This window comes from Scyliorhinus torazame, chromosome 14, assembly GCF_047496885.1.
Source record: "Scyliorhinus torazame isolate Kashiwa2021f chromosome 14, sScyTor2.1, whole genome shotgun sequence".
Taxonomy (NCBI): Eukaryota; Metazoa; Chordata; class Chondrichthyes; order Carcharhiniformes; family Scyliorhinidae; genus Scyliorhinus; species Scyliorhinus torazame.
In genome coordinates, this window is record NC_092720.1 from 33,457,064 (window position 1) to 33,475,955 (window position 18,892).

The 18,892-nt window shown below is 47.9% G+C and overlaps 1 protein-coding gene across 2 annotated transcripts in view; it reads left to right on the forward strand.

Moving 5' to 3' along the window:
• Window positions 1-18,892, forward strand: part of LOC140389619 (sodium/hydrogen exchanger 9-like) — a 570,848-nt gene that overhangs the window by 192,597 nt on the left and 359,359 nt on the right. For both annotated transcript variants that reach the window (XM_072473892.1, XM_072473893.1), the window contains exon 8: window positions 9,109-9,209. In XM_072473892.1, coding sequence (XP_072329993.1) covers window positions 9,109-9,209 — 101 coding nt within the window. The remainder of the gene's footprint in view (window positions 1-9,108; window positions 9,210-18,892) is intronic.

The following is an 18,892-nucleotide window of genomic DNA, read 5'->3' on the forward strand; positions in this document are numbered from 1 at the left end:
ACTGGAGATCCCCTTTCGGTCATTACACCTGAGGAAATACGCACAGCTCGAACTGATACTTGGAAAACACTTAAACCAACTGTGGCTCAAACTGCAAAAAACAAGTTGTTTTGGGGTCGCCAATATGTTGGGATTGCTTTCCTGTTCCTTTCCCTATTAGTTGTAACAACCACAAAATTAGATCTTAGTCTTTTATGAACTTGCATCGTTCAATTCAACAAAAGTTCAGTCAAATCACAACATACGATTCCATTTAACTGTTGGGATGCTTTATTATTGAGTTCACAATTCACTCTTCTGGTCCCAAGCTATATCATTCCAGCCTGCCTACTTTATAGAAAATGGTGGTTTGCCGAAAACATCAATTCAACTTTGAGCTCAACATCCCAACCATTCCAACACTAAACTAAAATACATCAAAAGATAAACTTCAGATAACATGAAGCCTAGAAAATGCACTCAGGTTATCCAATTCTCTCCCAATGATTCTGTTACCATGGTTATATGGTTCATGTAAGCTCTTCAATCACTTTATTACTATAATCAGAGGCCAAACCAATATGTCCTTGGCCCTTGAAACATGGATGAATGACTTTCTCATTCCCTCAGCTTTTCATCCTTTACAGAACACCCCTGTTCAGCAGAACTGAATGGTGTTTTAACTAATTGTGTTCTGATCCCACAAACAACAAGGTGCACTGCTGTGAACTCACATTTCCACAATATATAATCCACAATAATGTTTAAATGATGTTTTTAGTGGAAAAAGGTATTGACTTACTACTGATGTCAGTGAATGGGGTGTGCCTGCATCTCCTTGCAGAGTCTATCCATCTTTGGTCTGATGTTTGACCCTGACACTTGTACATCATTCTCCATTTTACTGTGGTTTCCTGGTGTTGAGAAATATGGCACCTTTGTACAAACTTTTATTTTGGCACCCTTTCTTTGTGTTTCAATATATAGTACTTTGAATATATTTTTAAAAAAATCTCTCCTCTTTTGAACAAGGCTGGGCTCACAGCGTGCCCACCGTCAGATTGGTAAACATGGGTCTCCTTCGTGATCGCGGCACTCCTCCATGCACTCCTCAATTAGACAACTCTGCACTGTACATACGGTAGCCGCACTCCATCCCTGCTTACGCTTGACCATGGCGTCCTGGGCTTTTGCCCACATCACCCACCTACAATGCCGATCCTACTCTGCAGCCACTTGCACCTTATCTCGTGGAACATCTGGAAAGTCTCCACAGGCCCCCAGGAGTCCAAGGCTCCCAATTTGAGAATGATTGATTTAGTAGATAACTAGTGGGGAGGGAGCAGGGTAAGTATCTGGATAGAGTTACCACCTACTGGTTACCTCATCATACTGCATAATTGGGGCTGGTTTAGCATAGGGCTAAATCGCTGGCTTTGAAAGCAGACCAAGGCAGGCCAGCAGCACGGTTCAATTCCCGTACCAGCCTCCCGAACAGGCGCCGGAATGTGGCGACTAGGGGATTTTCACAGTAACTTCATTTGAAGCCTACTTGTGACAATAAGCGATTTTCATTTCATTTCATTTCAGTAGTTAGATATATAGCGCTCTCTGATAGCGCACACACTTTCAAAAAAAACATTGAATCAATGAATGTATGAAAATGACAAGTAGGAAAAAACCAACTGATATTGAGTCGCCTACAATCTTATACAGTTCCACAAAGTCTGTACACTGAGCATCATCAATTTAGCTGCGAGCCACATAAACGCCTGGGAGAAGTAACAAAACTAATTTTTAGAAAAATCCGAGGCTAATTCAGAATGGAAAATATTCTGGAAAATTCTCTTTCAATCATCGCAAGATCCAGAGGACTACAGTGACCATGAGGTGCATCACACGTCATCCCATTTACCTTTAATATGCAGTAAGTATCACATTAACTGTGAATCCACACGTGCTATCCAAGTTCGCAACTTGTTCCAAAGTTGGATGGCCCTCTGGGGAAAGGAAAACCAACTTCCATCCTCTCTGCATCACTTGCCCCGAACTTTAAATCTGTATCGCAGTGCTTGTTCAGTTAGCTAATGGGAACAGTTTTGTAAAACCTTAAACAAAACCCATCATAATTTAATGCACCTTTCTCAAATCTGTCTTTGAGTTCCTTTACTCCAAAGAGGACAATGCCAGCATCTTCCATTTAACCTTGCAGTTACAATCCCTCATCCATGGAACCATTCTAGTAAACCCCCTCAGCACTGTGTCAAAGACTCTATAACCTTCCTAAAGTCTAGTGACTGGAACTGGATGCAGTACTTTGGTTGTGTAACCAAAGATTTATTAAGCTCAGCAAAACTTCCCTGTTTTTTTCCTCAGTTGTCTCTGTGAAGTCCTAGATCCCACGTGTTTTGCTAATGTTATGATCGGTATGGGAGGTGTTCGCACATTATCTAATCCCATTACTCCACGCCGCTCAATAATAGATTAAATGTTTAATTCACTCACCAGAATGGCCGATCGTTTGGCAGGTGTTTTCAGACCAGCAGCAGGAGTCCAAGATTTGGCAACAGCAGTTTTTTTCACTTTAGCTCAATTAAACAAAATAACTCTTCTCTCGCCAGGTGTCTTGCTGGTCACATAGCTGAAGTCATGTGATTTCTTGGAAAAATGCAGCTTGCCCGCAGACCAAAGTGAACTTGTAGTCTTTAAAAGAAACTCAGGGACTGTTCTTCCAATTTAAAAAGCATATAACCCTGCGAGTTATGGATAATTCACACTAACTACTCTCTCCATATGCCTTGCCACATTCAAAGATCTATACGCATGCACCCACAGGTCACTCTGTTCCTGCTCACTCTTTAGGAGTCTATATTGCCTCTCCCTATCTCTTTTAGCAAACTGCATCACCTTATATTTCTCTGTATTAAATTTGATCTGCCACTTAGTTGACCATTATGTTAGCCTATCTACATCCTACTGCAAGCAGTTGGTATCATCCTCACTGTCTGCCACATCTCTGAGTTTGGTATCATCTTCAAATTTTGAACTTTTATTCTATATTCTAGTACCTGGATACTTCCTTGAGCCAATCTTCCTTTTTTATCCAAGCTGACACTGACCCTCTTATTCAATTTTGTTAACCAGCCTTTTATGTGGTACTTTATCAAATGCTTTCTTAAAATCCATACAGATAACATCCATTGCTTGGCCTTCACTAACCTTATCTGTTACTTCATCAAAACAATCCATTACATTAGTCCAGCACAATCTGCCTTTTACAAATCTATGCTGGCTTTCCTTAATTAACTCAAACCTCTCCAAGGGCTTGTTGACGATTTTTCTAATTTAATTTTACCCTGGCTACATCCCTTCTCATCAATTCACGTTTACCTCTTCCAATTTCCAATTTGGATTGTTCCTTGCTAATCAAAACTTTGTTATACAATGATCTCTCTTACCATTCAAAGTTTGAAGATGACAAGGTGCCACATAAAATACTGATCCAGAGGGTGAGATCGCAGGGGATTGGGGGTAGAGTACGAGATTGGATTGAGGATTGGTTGACTGACAGAAAGCAAAAGGTTGGGATAAATGGGTCCTTCTCTGGCTGACGAACTGTAACCAGCGGTGTGCCACAGGGGTCAGTCTTCGGACCTCCACTATTTACAGTCTGTATAAATGATCTGCAAGCAGGGACAGAGTGTAACATAGCAACATTTCAGACGGTACTAAAATAGGTGGGAAAGCAGGCAGTGGAGAGGAGATAAAGACTTTACAGACAGATATAGATAGGCCAGGCTGATAGATGGGCTGAGGTTTGGCATTTGGAGTTTAATGTAGATAAGTGTGAGGTTATCTATTTTGGCCAAAAACATAGAAAGGCAAATTATTATCTAAATGGAAAGCAGATTCAAGATGCATCTGGGCAGAGGGATCAGGGTGTCTTAGTTCATGAATCGCAGAAAGTCGGTATACAGGTATAGCAAGTGGAATGTTTGTGTTCATTGCAAACGGACTGCAGTATAAAAGTGGATAAATGTTGTTGCAATTGTAGAGGGTGCTGGTGAGACCACATCTGGTTTATTGTGTCCAGTTTTGGCTTCTTATTTGAGGAAGGATGTGGTGGCATGGGAGGCAGTTCAGAAGAGGCTCACCAGATTGATTCTGGGGACAAAGGGGTTGATGTATGAGGAGAGATTAAACAAGTTGGCTTATACACGCTGGAGTTTAGAAGGATGAGAGAGGATATGATCGAGATATTTAAAATACTAAATGGGATTGTTAAAGCAAATGTAGACTAAATGTTCCCAGTTTTTCGAGGAGGTCACAAAGATGATTGATGCAGGTAGGGCAGTGGATGTTGTCTATATGGACTTCAGTAAGGCCTTTGACAAGGTCCCTCATGGTAGACTAGTACAAAAGGTGAAGTCACACGGGATCAGGGCGAGCTGGCAAGGTGGATACAGAACTGGCTAGGTCATAGAAGGCAGAGAGTAGCAATGGAAGGATGCTTTTCTAATTGGAGGGCTGTGACCAGTGGTGTTCCGCAGGGATCGTTGCTGGGACCTTTGCTGTTTGTAGTAAATAAATGATTTGGAGGAAAATGTAACTGGTCTGATTAGTAAGTTTGCAGATGACACTAAGGTTAGTGGAATTGCGGATAGCGATGAGGACTGTCCGAGGATACAGCAGGATTTAGATTGTTTGGAGACTTGGGCGGAGAGATGGCAGATGGAGTTCAATCCGGACAAATGTGAGGTAATGCATTTTGGAAGGTCTAATGCAGGTAGGGAATATACAGTGAATGGTAGAACCCTTAAGACTATTGAAAGTCAGAGAGATCTAGGAGTACAGGTCCACAGGTCACTGAAAGGGGCAACACAGGTGGAGAAGGTAGTCAAGAAGGCATACGGCATGCTTGCCTTCATTGGCCGGGGCATTGAGTATAAGAATTGGCAAATCATGTTGCAGCTGTATAGAACCTTAGTTAGGCCACACTTGGAGTATAGTGTTCAATTCTGGTCGCCACACTACCAGAAGGATGTGGAGGCTTTAGAGAGGGTGCAGAAGAGATTTACCAGAATGTTGCCTGGTATGGAGGGCATTAGCTATGAGGAGCGGTTGAATAAGCTCGGTTTGTTCTCACTGGAACGACAGAGGTTGAGGGGCGACCTGATAGAGGTCTACAAAATTATGAGGGGCATAGACTGAGTGGATAGTCAGAGGCTTTTCCCCAGGGTAGAGGGGTCAATTACTAGGGGGCATAGGTTTAAGGTGAGAGGGGCAAGGTTTTGAGTAGATGTACGAGGCAAGTTTTTTACACAGAGGGTAGTGGGTGCCTGGAACCCGCTACCGGAGGAGGTGGTGGAAGCAGGGACGATAGTGACATTTAAGGGGCATCTTGACAAAAACATGAATAGGATGGGAATAGAGGGATACGGACCCAGGAAGTGTAGAAGATTGTAGTTTAGTCGGGCAGCATGGTCGGCACGGGCTTGGAGGGCCGAAGGGCCTGTTCCTGTGCTGTACATTTCTTTGTTCTTTGTGGGGCAATCTAGAACGAGAGGTCACGGCTATAGGTTAGACAGTAGATTTAGAACTGAGATGAGGAGGAACTACTTCTCGCAGAGGGTGATGAGTTTGTGCAACTCGGTGCCCCATAGTGCGGTGGAATCAGAATAATTAAATGGTTTCAAGAAGGAGATAGATATATTTCTGATTTTTAAAAAACGGGTTAAAGGGATATGGGGAACATGTGGGGAGGTGGATTTGAGACCAGAAAGAGATCAGCCATGATCTGATTGAATGGCGGAGCAGGCTCGAAGGGCTGAATTGCCTACTTCAGCTCCTAATTCCTATGTTACCCACATGATCATGACAGACATTTGGTCCACCTCATTCTCCAGCATCAGACCCCAAAATGCCTCCTTTCTCACTGGGCTGAGAACATATTGGCCCAGGAAGCTCTCCTGAATACATTCAGAACTTCCTCCTCCTCCTTGCCCTCTACTCTAACATAATCCAATTCCTATTTGGATTGTTAAAATCCCCCAAATCACTACTCTCTAGTTCTTGAATATCTCTTTGATTTTCCTGTAGGTGTTTGCTCTTGTATCTCTTTCTCACTATTTGGAAGCCTATAAAATATCATCCACCTGCAACTCAACTCTTAGTAATTGGATTCTGTCCTTGCTCCCTCAAGGAGCTTTCCAATGTCTCCCCTAATCAGAATTGCCATCCCACCTCCCTTTTTCCCCTGCCTGCCCATTCTGAACACATTGTATTCTTGACTATTAAGTACCCTGTCTTCACTATTTTAAAGTCCAATTTCCATTATTGCCACTAAACGGCTATTTGTGCTGTAGGTCGCCAATCTTATTCACTGCACTTTGTGCGTTTATATACATGCATAGTAAAACTGTCTTTAAATTCCTCATCATCCTTCTCAGCTTGCTTCTACTTCATATTGTGCTATTTCCTTCTCTAATGCCACCCAACACTCTCACTTCCTTTGCACCATATCCTTCTTTTCTATCTTTATCCCCAACACCCTAATACTCCGGTGGCTTATCATCTCTCGGCACTAGCCTTGAACCTTTAGAGATTCATGTGTTACAAACATCTTGGTTTTTCCCTTGAATCAGCATACTTTAGTTTGAAATCCTGCATGCACACATGCGCTTGGGATAAACCCAAGCCATATGCACAACACTGCATTTATCTACATTAAATGTCATCTGCCAGACTGAGTGATCTCCCATCACATCCGGATCGCATAGGAGTCACTCTTTTCTCCTTCAATGTTCTAATACTTGCCCAAACCTTTGTGGTATTCTCAAAGCTGCTGACAGTTTCAGCATCTGCGAATGTATGTTGTGATATTGTTAATATGTATTGTGACAAAAGGGCGATGAGTGCAACACCAAGCTCTTTGGGTATTCCATTTGTAATTAGCTTTCTGAAATCTAGAAGTGGATCAAAAAGAACGTAGAAGTTAACAGTTCCTGCTAAGAATTGTTTTTCAGAACAGGGGGCGGGATTCTCCGCAAACTGGCACGATGTCCGCTACCCGGCGCGGATCACTCCGGCGTCTCAGCACCTTTAGGGGCCAAGCCCTCACCTTGAGGGGCTAGGCCCGCGCCGGAATGGTTTCCGCTCCACCGGCTGGCAGGAAAGGCCTTTGGCGCCACACCAGCCGGCGCCGAAAGGACTTCGCCGGGCGATGCATGCGCGGGAGCGTCAGCGACTGCTGATGTCATCCCTGCGCATGCGCAGGGGAGGGGGTCTCTTCCGTCTCCGCCATAGTGAAGACCATGGCGAAGGCGGAAGAAAAAGAGTGCCCCCATGGCACAGGCCCACCCGCCAATCGGTGGGCCCCGATTGCGGGCCAGGCCACCGTGGGGGCACCCCCCGGGGCCAGATCGCCCCGCGCCCCCCCAGGACCCCGGTGCCCGCCCGCGCCGCCTTGTCCCGCCGTTCACAAGGTGGTTTAATCCACGCCGGCTGGAGAGGGTTGACAGCGGCGGGACTTCGGCCCATCGCAGACGGAGAATCGCCGGGGGTGGGCCCGCCGACCGGCACGATTCCCGCCGACCGGCACAACGCGATTCCCGCCCCCGCCGAATCTCTGGTGGCGGAGAATTCGGGACACTGCGGGGGCGGGATTCACACCAGCCCCCGGCGATTCTCCGACCCGGTGGGGGGGTCGGAGAATCGCGCCCAGGGTTCCTTCACGGAGAGACCAACGTTTTAAAGTCAGCACATGACTCCCCCTAATCCTTTTACTGTTCAGGGTCAAATAACCACCAGCGATAAGGTTAACCTTTTGAGAAACGATCTGAAAAGGAAATAAAGGAGTGTTGAGAATGCAGTGGAATGTTCCGGAGCAACAACATGACAGTTGCTGCGCATCTGGAAATCGAGAACTAATCGCGTGGCCAACCCGCAGAACAGGGACAAGCAGACGGAGCCATGTGTGGGAGAAGCACTCTTTTGAGAAATGTGTTCCAATTACACTGCTGTCGGTGGGGAAAACACAAAAATGAGTGACATTTAAGAATGGCAAATGCAGCCAGCAAATGATATTCTGCTCTGTAATCAGCTTGAGTAATTCATATAGAACTGTATTGAACTGCAAACATCTGAGAGTCGCAAGTGAAAGGTCATGTACTTAATGAAGAATGGTTTAAAAGGAAAAATAACAGATGCGATGTTTAAGTTGAAACGAACGATTGACTTCCCCAGTGAGTGTGATAAATGCACCCTGTGGTGTGGCACTGAGCAATAAACTAGAAAGGCTACAGGTTGTATTTTCAGAATGATTGGTATGCTGCAGTGGGGACAACAAAATTACTGTGAGTATCACAGGGTGAGGGATGGATGTATTAGCCAGAGCCCCTGTCTCTGATTAACATTGCACTTCTGGAAACGTGAAGTAAAAGGCTAGAAATTGTAAGTGGAAAGTGAAAAGGTTTTCACATGCTCCCCTTCCTGGTGTATCTCATACCCTGCTCAAATGTGCTGGTGTCCTGCATTATTCAAGATGGCTCTTCACCTTCCTCCATTTATTAAAAAAAACCTCTGCTGAACTGGACATGTGTAGTTGCAGGAATGTGGACTGGATCAATTTTAGCCTTGTGGTTAATCTGCTGACACAGCCTAGGTCCCTATCTGAAGATAGAGATCTTGCTAGAGATACCAAAGCACAGAACCTACCCACATATAATTTAGAGCCTTCAGGAAGGATCTCAAAGTTCGATTCCTGGTCTTCACAGCTAAGCAGGAGTGGCAGTCGAAAGCTATGGTTGCTCGTGAGTATTCCAGGTTAAAGCCAGACAGTGTTCCTGCTGTAAATATGAACGAGCAGTTGCCATCTGAGGGCAAGATTGGCCTTGGTCGCCATGCCCTTCACAGTCCAATAGACTACTGGCATTCACAGTCAAGGTTCAAGGTGCCTAATGGCCGCTTGGATGAGGTTGTTGTGAGCAGCTATCATTCATGGAAACCACAACCCAAGTGAAAGAGATGGGAAGAGTGGCTGATGAGGGGCGGTTTGGTGAGAAAAGGGATTGGTTTATGATTTATGTCCTGTCATTTCTTTCTCCTTAACATATGCTTTGATAACTTAACGAAATTCACCAAACTCTGTGAATTCCCGATGCTGGAGACTGGAATATTCTTCTTGTTGTCCTGGAGTGCGTTTCTCTCGGCTGAAGCCAGTGGCCTTACAGGTAAGCAAGAACAATACATGCACACATCACCCTTATTGGGGCAGGTTTTAGGAAAATCAGCAGATCACTTGAAGACATTGGAAACTTTTGTCAAATTTACCGTTGAGGAAAGAGTAAATGTATCTGAATGTCTTCGGTGGTGAACTAGGGTCTTTGTAACAAGGTAGCATAGTGGTTAGCACAATGGCTTCACAGTGCCAGTGTCCCAGGTTTGATTCCTGGCTTGGGTCACTATCTGTGTGGAGTCTGCACGATCTCCCCGTGTCTGCGTGGGTTTCCTCCAGGTGCTCCGGTTTCCTCCCACAGTCCAAAGACATGCAGGTTAGGTGGATTGGCCATGCTAAATTGCCCTTAGTGTCCAAAAATGTTAGGAAGGGTTATTAGGTTATGCAGATAGGGTGGAAGTGAGGGCTTAAGTGGGTCGGTGCAGACTCGATGGGCCGAATGGCCTCCTTGTGCACTGTATGTTCTATGTCTATATATATGTAAGTCCTGAAAGACGTGCGTGTTAGGTGAATTGGGCATTCTGAATTCTGCCTCTGTACCCGAACAGGCGCCGGACTGTGCCGACTTGGGGCTTTTCACAGTAACTTCATTGCAGTATTAATGTAAACCTACTTGTGACAACAAAGATTACTATTATTATAAATGTGCTGTTTACATCTCTTGAAATGCTTGGAGTTCCACATGTATTCCCATCAGGTTAATGAGACCTCGGCCCCCTAAATGTTTTGCAGGGGATTTGTTCTCGTAAAGAGCTGCTAATTACTCTGCTGTCAAAAAATTGTTGGATTCATTTTCTTATGAAATTAGATTCTCCTCATTCTCTGGGATCACTAGCCTCTTAAGTCCGCTTTCACCCTGCATCACAAGAAGGGCTAGTGTATTGCTGCCCATGCGGTTTTGCTCGTTGCAGTTAAGTGCCTGTTTTTTTTAAGGGACTTGGGTTTTATTTGCAGGGAGAGATGTTGTATTCATCGAAACATAGTCACTCAGTGGGTGAAGATGTGCAATCAAAAAAACTCAGCCGCGTAACCAATCAAAATTCTGATTTTTAATATTACATTTTCTTTCATTCTTCAGGAAAGGGATCCAGTCTGGCCCCATCCATATGTGAGATTCTGTACACCTTCCCAATAGCAAAAAGCACATTCATAAGTATGGAGGGGAGACAGTGGTGATATCACTGGACTAATAATCCAGAGGCACAGACTAATGGCCTGGGGACGTGGGTTCAAATCCCACAACAGCAGCCGATGAATTTTAAATTGATTTAAAAAAAAGAAAGAAAGATCTGCACTATGGAGCTAATTTTAGTAATACTGACCGTGGAGTATCGTGTATTGTCGTAAAAAAAACCCCACCTGGTTCGCTACTGCCCTTCAGGGAAGGAAATCTGCCATCCATGCCTGGCCCACAGCAAGCTGGTTGACTCTTAACTTCCCTCTGCAATGGCCTTGCGAGCCACTCAGCCCAAGGACAATTCTGGATGGGCCACAAATACCGGCCTTGCCAGCAATGCCTGATGTGTTGGGTGCTCTGGATCCGTGGAACACATACAGGCCGCCAACACTTAAAATAGCACAACACTATTTTATTAAGTTAGAAACTGTTGAACATACTTTCACTGTGGGTTAACACGATATTAGATTAAACTAAAGACCTACGCCTGTCCGAACGAGTCTATGCACTCAGCACATGGTGAGGATCTGTGCTGTAAGGTGTAAGCTCTGTCCTTGTAGGAGGCTGCATCCCGAATGAGCAGGAACTCTGATGCCCCCTGTCTTTATAGTGCGTGTGCTCTAACTGGTGATTGGCTGCGGTGTTGTGTGTGTTGATTGGTCTTGCTGTGTGTCCATCAGTGTGTGTGTATCTGCACCATGATATACTGATGTATATTATGACATCCCCCAACAAAGAACAAAGAAATGTACAGCACAGGAACAGGTCCTTCGGCCCTCCAAGCCCGTGCCGACCATGCTGCCCGACTAAACTACAATCTTCTACACTTCCTGGGTCCGTATCCCTCTATTCCCATCCTATTCATGTATTTGTCAAGATGCCCCTTAAATGTCACTATCGTCCCTGCTTCCACCACCTCCTCCGGTAGCGAGTTCCAGGCACCCACGACCCTCTGCGTAAAAAAACTTGCCTCGTACATCTACTCTAAACCTTGCCCCTCTCACCTTAAACTATGCCCCCTAGTAATTGACCCCTCTACCCTGGGGAAAAGCCTCTGACTATCCACTCTGTCTATGCCCCTCATAATTTTGTAGACCTCTATCAGGTCTCTCCTCAACCTCCTTCGTTCCAGTGAGAACAAACCGAGTTTATTCAACCGCTCCTCATAGCTAATGCCCTCCATACCAGGCAACATTCTGGTAAATCTCTTCTGCACCCTCTATAAAGCCTCCACATCCTTCTGGTAGTCTGGCGACCAGAATTGAACACTATACTCCTAGTGTGGCCTAACTAAGGTTCTATACAGCTGCAACATGATTTGCCAATTCTTATACTCAATGCCCCGGCCAATGAAGGCAAGCATGCCGTATGCCTTCTTGACTACCTTCTCCACCTGTGTTGCCCCTTTCAATGACCTGTGGACCTGTACTCCTAGATCTCTTTGACTTTCAATACTCTTGAGGGTTCTACCATTCACTGTATATTCCCTACCTGCATTAGACCTTCCAAAATGCATTACCTCACATTTGTCCGGATTAAACTCCATCTGCCATCTCTCCGCCCAAGTCTCCAAACAATCTAAATCCTGCTGTATCCTCTGACAGTCCTCATCGCTATCCGCAATTCCACCAACCTTGGTGTCGTCTGCAAACTTACTAATCAGTTTTTTATATATCAGTTTTTCAGTCTTTTATAAAAGAATGTATGTGTGTGGCAATAAATAATGTATGGTGAGAATGTTCCTAACTACCTGTGGGGTGCAAAGACATATTTACAGGACTACGTACATGAGAACTAAGCTATTTACATGGGAAGGTGCCTGGTGCAGAGAAGCCGTATGCAACAAAAATAACGAGATCAACACTATATACAAACCAGGGAAACGATCAAACAAAGCAACGAAACAATTCAGAGAGTCTATAAGTCCGCAAAGTTCATAAGTTAAGTCTCTGAGGTGGGCGATGAATTCTGGTTGACCACCTCAAGGGTGGGTCGAGAGCCGCCGGTTTAGGAACGGGCTGGACTTCCTCAGAGTCAGGGGAATGCAGAGTGACAGGGAGCTCTGCATAGTCCATGGCAGGGTCAGCAGGAGGGCGAGGCGACAGTGGAGGATCACGTGGCGAGCGTGGAACGAGACGAAGGGCGCGTCGATTGCGGCGAAGAATAGAGCCATCCGGTAGACGAACCGGGAACGAGCGGGGGGCCACCTGCCGAAGGACAACAGCGGTTGCAGACCAGCCCCCATCCGAACGATGGACACAGCCTTGAGGAGCTGCTGGCGTAGGGGGTCTGACTGAACACCGAAAACGATCTGGTCGCGTATCATGGAGTCGGAGGTGGGCCCGTAATTACAGGACTGTGCAAGGATGCGGAGGTGGGTGAGAAAGGACTCAAAAGTTTCATCCTTACCCTGCAAACGCTGTTGGAATACATAGCGCTCAAAACTTTCATTCACCTTGATGTTGCAGTGAGTGTCAAACTTGAGGAGGACCGTCTTGAATTTTGATTTATCTTCATCATCAGCAAAGGTGAGAGAATTGAAAATGTGGATGGCATGTTCCCCGGTCGTGGATAGGAAGAGACCGATCTTCTTGGTGTCCGAGGCATCATCCCGGTCTGTGGCTTCCAGGTAGAGCTGGAAGCGTTGTTTGAATATCTTCCAGTTGGCCCCCAGGTTACCGGTGATGCGGAGCGGCGGCGGGCGGACGCTGTCCATTTTGCAGGATGACTGTATGCTGGTGGAAGGCAGATCACTTGCAGGTAGGTCTAAGAAGTTCTAATATCCCTCAACTCCTGGTATCATGATGTGTTGGGTGCTCTGGATCCGTGGAACACATACAGGCCACCAACACTTAAAATAGTGCAACACTATTTTATTAAGTTAGAAACTGTTGAACATACTTTCACTGTGGGTTAACATAATGTTAGATTAAACTAAAGACCTATGCCTGTCCGAACGAGTCTATGCACTCAGCACATGGTGAGGATCTGTGCTGTAAGGTGTAAGCTCTGTCCTTGTAGGAGGCTGCATCCCGAATGAGCGGGAACTCTGATGCCCCCTGTCTATATAGTGCGTGTGCTCTAACTGGTGATTGGCTGCGGTGTTGTGTGTGTTGATTGGTCTTGCTGTGTGTCCATCAGTGTGTGTGTATCTGCACCATGATATATTGGTGTATATTATGACAATGCCCACATCACATCACATGAAAGAATAAAAAAAATTACTTTGGTTCGTCTTTGGTATTGGAGAAACTGTGTCCGTGCAATTGCGTTACTTCATTTATGGGTCCAATTGCAACCATTTGTCGGCTGGAATGAATCTCATTAATATGCATATCCATTGATCTCGGTAAGCAGGTCTCCAAATTGTGCGTTCTTCCAGACTGCCTCACCTCCAATTGATTTTGTTTAACAATTCTTCAAAAGCAGTGTGGTGTTTTTTAAATTTCAGAATCGCTTTAATTGACTGAATGCATCTGAAATAAATTAGAATTGGCTGCATGTGCATATCTTTAAAGAGGGGCATCTTTCACTTCCACCGTTGTCATCAGAATTGTTAATCTGATGAGGTTTCTATCAGCAATCCGATCTGTACAATGTGTGGACGCTATTCTCCGGGAAAATTTCGAAGTGTGGTAGCGAGTAGGCATTGCCGCGAGCTTCCCGGCCCGGCACTTGGCCCAGCGAGGCCGGCAACGCAATTCAATGTTAATTGGTCCACTTAACGAGGCCTCACGGGCTTCTCGTCGCAAATGAAGGCTTGCCAGCTGATTTGATGGGACCGTGCTCGCAAGCCCCCCCCCTTCAACCCCTCCTTCACACCCCCTCTCCCATCACTGTGAACCACGCTTGTTGCTAACAATGCCCTCTCCGTGTCTTCTCAAGAAAAGCTCTCCCATAACCGTCGGGAGAGGGCTCAGATGGCAGAAGGGTGCCGGACATAAGAATCCTTACCTCCTTCGAGGAACATGCCCTGGAGGTGACTGGGGTGACCGAGGACATATCGGCCAGCCACACGGAGGTTGGCGGCCGCTGCAGAGGTGAGGTCCCTGGAGGACCTGTCAAACGTGAGTTGTGATTGCCTTATGACTGACCCATCGGTCCCACTGACCACATGTCCATTCTCCCGCAGGTCCTCCAGCCAATGGAGCTGGCCCATTCCAGGAGGCCCCCTCTCCTGACTCCAAGGAGAACATATCGGAGGAGAGCTCAGAGGATGCAACTGTAGTCGCGGCACAGCTGTCATCCCCACCCTCCACCAACGCAGATACACGCACCTCGGTGCGATGTTAGTGGTCAGGCATTCGGGGGCACAGTCAGGTGAATACTACATCGCTGATGATGCACATCAGTTGGAGGCAGGAACCCCCAAGCGAGACAGCAGTCGGAGGTCTGCTGGATCCTAGGACTCAGCTGGGTCCCAGCCTGATGCTGAGCCTCTGGTACAGAGATACCCGGAGCTGATGAAGACGATAGGGAGCAGCTGGGTCATTCAGATGGAGATGACAGCGGCATCCAGCAGATCCATAGCTGCTTGGAGGTGTCCCAGAGGCTAGGGGCACAGGAGATGGCGCCTACGAAGAGTGACACTGAGGCCAACGCTGCTAGGGTGGCGACCGCAGTGGAGAGTCTGGTGCGCGACTTCAGCACTATTAGTGAAGGTGTCCAAGGCATCGTGCAGTTGGTGACGCCCATGGCTGAGGGTCTCGGCAGAATGTCCGACTCGCTGGGGGATGTCAACCAGCGCCAGAACGACCTTGATGAGGTTCTGCGGGACATTTTCCGCTCTCAGATGGGAATGGCCGAGGTGCTGCAGAGCTCGTCCCAGTCGCAAGTGGGCATGGCTGAGGCACTGCAGAGCATGTCACTGAGGAGCATCGCTGAGGGTGTCTACACTATGGTGCAGACCATGGGGAACCGCCAGGACTGGCAGCTCCAGACGATGCAGGGGCAGCGGGGCCCGAACCAGCTGCACCTCCGTACCAAGGTGAACCCCAGGGCCTTATGGGCACCGACCAGGAGGAGGGGGTGCAGAGTGCCAAGCATGACCCCAGAGGACGCCTGCCAGGGGCATCGAAGGCCACGGGACGAGGTAGGGAGCTGGCAGCCTCCACCTCTGATGTGCATCCTGGGAAAACACCAAGACGTAGTGGTAGAGCTGGGAGGCCAAAGCACATCGAGGATCACTGTGGGCACCTGGGGAGAGGGTGGGAGGGGGGGTCGGCGCCATTGGTTGTGGGGTTTGTCTGGGACAGTGACCCAGAGCCGGGATCGAACCTGGGACCTCGGCGCCGTGAGGCAGCAGGGCTAACCCACTGCGCCACTGTGCTACCCTGTGACGTGCTCACTTAACCATGATTGCCAATTCCCTATTAGCGATAGCCTTCAGCCGTGCAGCCAGAACGCGGCATTCGGTGGGGGTTATGGGTGGTCGTTGGGGCAGGGACAGGTGTTTGCCCCCGGAATAGGTACACACGATCCCCAGGAGTTGGCATGTTGGTGCCGCGAGCTGTTGCCCCCGGTTGCCCCAGCAGCGCCTTCCCTCCACCTTCCTACGGCAGCCTATGTAGGAGCGGTTTCAAGACCTGTGTATTGAGTCAGCTTCCACATGGGGTTATTCCCTGTGGCCCAGCTCAGTACAGAGAGGAACAAACACGACAACCTGGACAAGATGGCTTATTTAATCAAGCTTGTTACGTGTACACGGAGAACAGACTGGCCAAGACCTGTTCTGCCGAACAAAGACCAGAACACAGTACTTATACAACGTTCAAAAATCAATAGCTCACCCCAGTTGGACGCGATCCAATCCCTGAAGCTGCTACTTTTAAACTTATCCAATAGAATTGCAAGCAGTGTTTAAACTTCACCCAATAGAATCGCAAGCAACCCATGATTAATCCTCATCCTGGCAGCTATGTACAAACCAGCAGCCTGTGCTGACTGTTTGTGAGAAACAGAACAACAGAACCAGCACCCTGGATTGTTTCACAAAGACCTGGGGCGGGATTCTCCGATATCGGCGCGATGTCCGCCGACCAGCGCCAAAAATGGCACGAATCAGTCCGGCATCGCCCCGCCCCATAGGTGCGGAAGTCTCCGCATCTTGAGCGGCCGAGCCCTCACCTTGAGGGGCTAGGCCCGAGCCGGACTGATTTCCGCCCCGCCAGCTGCCGCGAAACTGACTTTGCCGGGCGGCGCATGCGCGGGAGCGTCAGCGGCCGCTCACGGCATCCCCGCGCATGCGCAGTGGAGGGGGGGTCTCTTCCGCCTCCGCCATGGTGGAGATCAATGGCGAAGGCGGAAGGAAAAGAGTGCCCCCACGGCACAGGCCCGCCCGCGGATTGGTGGGCCCCGATCGCGGGCCAGGCCACCGTGGGGGCACCCCCCGGGGCCAGATTGCCCCGCGCCGCCCCCAGGACCCCGGAGCCCGCCCACGCTGCCGTGTCCCGCCGTCCCAAAGGTGGTTCAAGGTTCAATCCACGCCGGTTGGCGTGGGTTGACAGCAGCGGGACTTCGGCCCTATATCTCTGTTGCTGGTTGCAACAGTGAAGTTAAGACGGCATGAATAAGTCTAATAGAGGCCATCTGCTATGTGTTGCTCACAGAAATTTTTAAAATATAATTGAAAACATAAAAAAGAAATCTATGACCCTGACCCAACTTTGTTATCCCGCTCTATAACACATTGCTCATAAATTGGATTCCAGGTTGAGAGGCCTGAGCCTCTATGCATCAGCATTTTGATAAATCAAGTTCCATGCACCCCACTACAATTATTATGCCTCTTGTTATTTAGTTTCTCATAAATCACACAGCAAGTTTCTGCAGATCCAGACCTCTGTATGCTGATTTACTCATAATTTGAGACCATAGCCTCTCTGCATTTTCCTCTTGATAAATCAGGTTGTAGACTTGTCCCAGGTACTTATGGTCTGTCTGCCATTTCATAGAAGCCTATCATAAAACCTATTAGTATTCAGACATTTAATATAATAACAGCTATTCCATTATCAGTGAAATTCCCACGAGTCAGAGCCTAGTAGGAACGGTGACTGAAGGCATTTCTGAGATTGGGGCAATAACCATTCAGAGAGCAGAAAATCTGAGGGTGTAGTTACCTAACCAATCAGAAATTAGTAAATTAGACACAAAGAAATGACAACCTACAGATCAGTCTTCCAATGAGATGCATATGGGAGGTCCAGATGCATTTGGGATGGTCTAGATCAAGTGTCATCTTCTGGCGACGCAGTTAGAGGGAGGAAGGTAATTGGTTCAAGGCGCATAGACATACCACAGTCCCTGGGCGGAATTCTCCCGCCTCCCTCTGGTGTGTTTTCCAGAGATCCCGCCGAAGTTTACGCCGTTTTGGGTGGTTCGCCCATCCCGTTGCCAGGGAACCTGTCACGGGGTGGTCACCTTTGGAGGGACTGGGAGATCCTGCAGGCGGAAATGGCCAGAAAATTCAGGCCCCATATTTACAAAATAAAATACTTTTTATGTTCTTCCATGGGATGTGGGCATTGCTGGCTGGACCAGCATCTATTGCTCACTCCTAATTGGCCATGAGAAGGTGGTGGTGAGCAGTATTGAACTACTACAGACCATGTGTCGTAGGTGCACCCACAGTGCTGTTAGGAAGTGAGTTCCAGGATTCTGACTCAACAACAGTGATGGAGTGGCGATTTTTTGTAAGCCACTATAGGTGACACACTGGTTATAATTGGATAGACATGGGGATGTATACCCAAATAAGGGCAGACGCACGGAGCTGGACAAGGAAAATGTTGAAACAGAGAATGCGAGAAATATTCTCCAGGTGAGGCAGTATCTGTGGAAAGAGAGACAGGTTAATGTTTCACAAGCCATAGGAGCAGAATTAGGCCACTCGGCCCATCGAGTCTGCTCCGCCATTCAATCATGGCTGATATTTTTCTCATCCCCATTCTCCTGCCTTCTCCCCATAACCCATGATCCCCTTATTAATAAAGGTCTCATATTCTGAAAAACCATCCACTTCTTATCTCTGTGTCTCTCTCCACAGATTCTGCCGGACCAGGGGCGAAATTCTCACCAAACGGCGCGATGTCCGCCGACTGGCGCCCATAACGGCGCCAATCAGACGGGCATCGCGCCGCCCCAAAGGTGCGGAATGCTCCGCATCTTTGGGGGCCGAGCCCCAACATTGAGGGGCTAGGCCGATGCCGGAGGGATTTCCGCCCCGCCAGCTGGCGGAAACGGCCTGTGTTGCCCCGCCAGCTGGCGCGGAAATGACATATCGGGGCGGCGCATGCGCGGGAGCGTCAGCGGCCGCTGACAGTTTCCCGCGCATGCGCAGTGGAGGGAGTCTCTTCCACCTCCGCCATGGTGGAGACCGTGGCGGAGGCGGAAGGGAAAGAGTGCTCCCATGGCACAGGCCTGCCCGCGGATCGGTGGGCCACGATCGCGGGCCAGGCCACCGTGGGGGCACCCCCCGGGGCCAGATCGCCCCGCGCCCC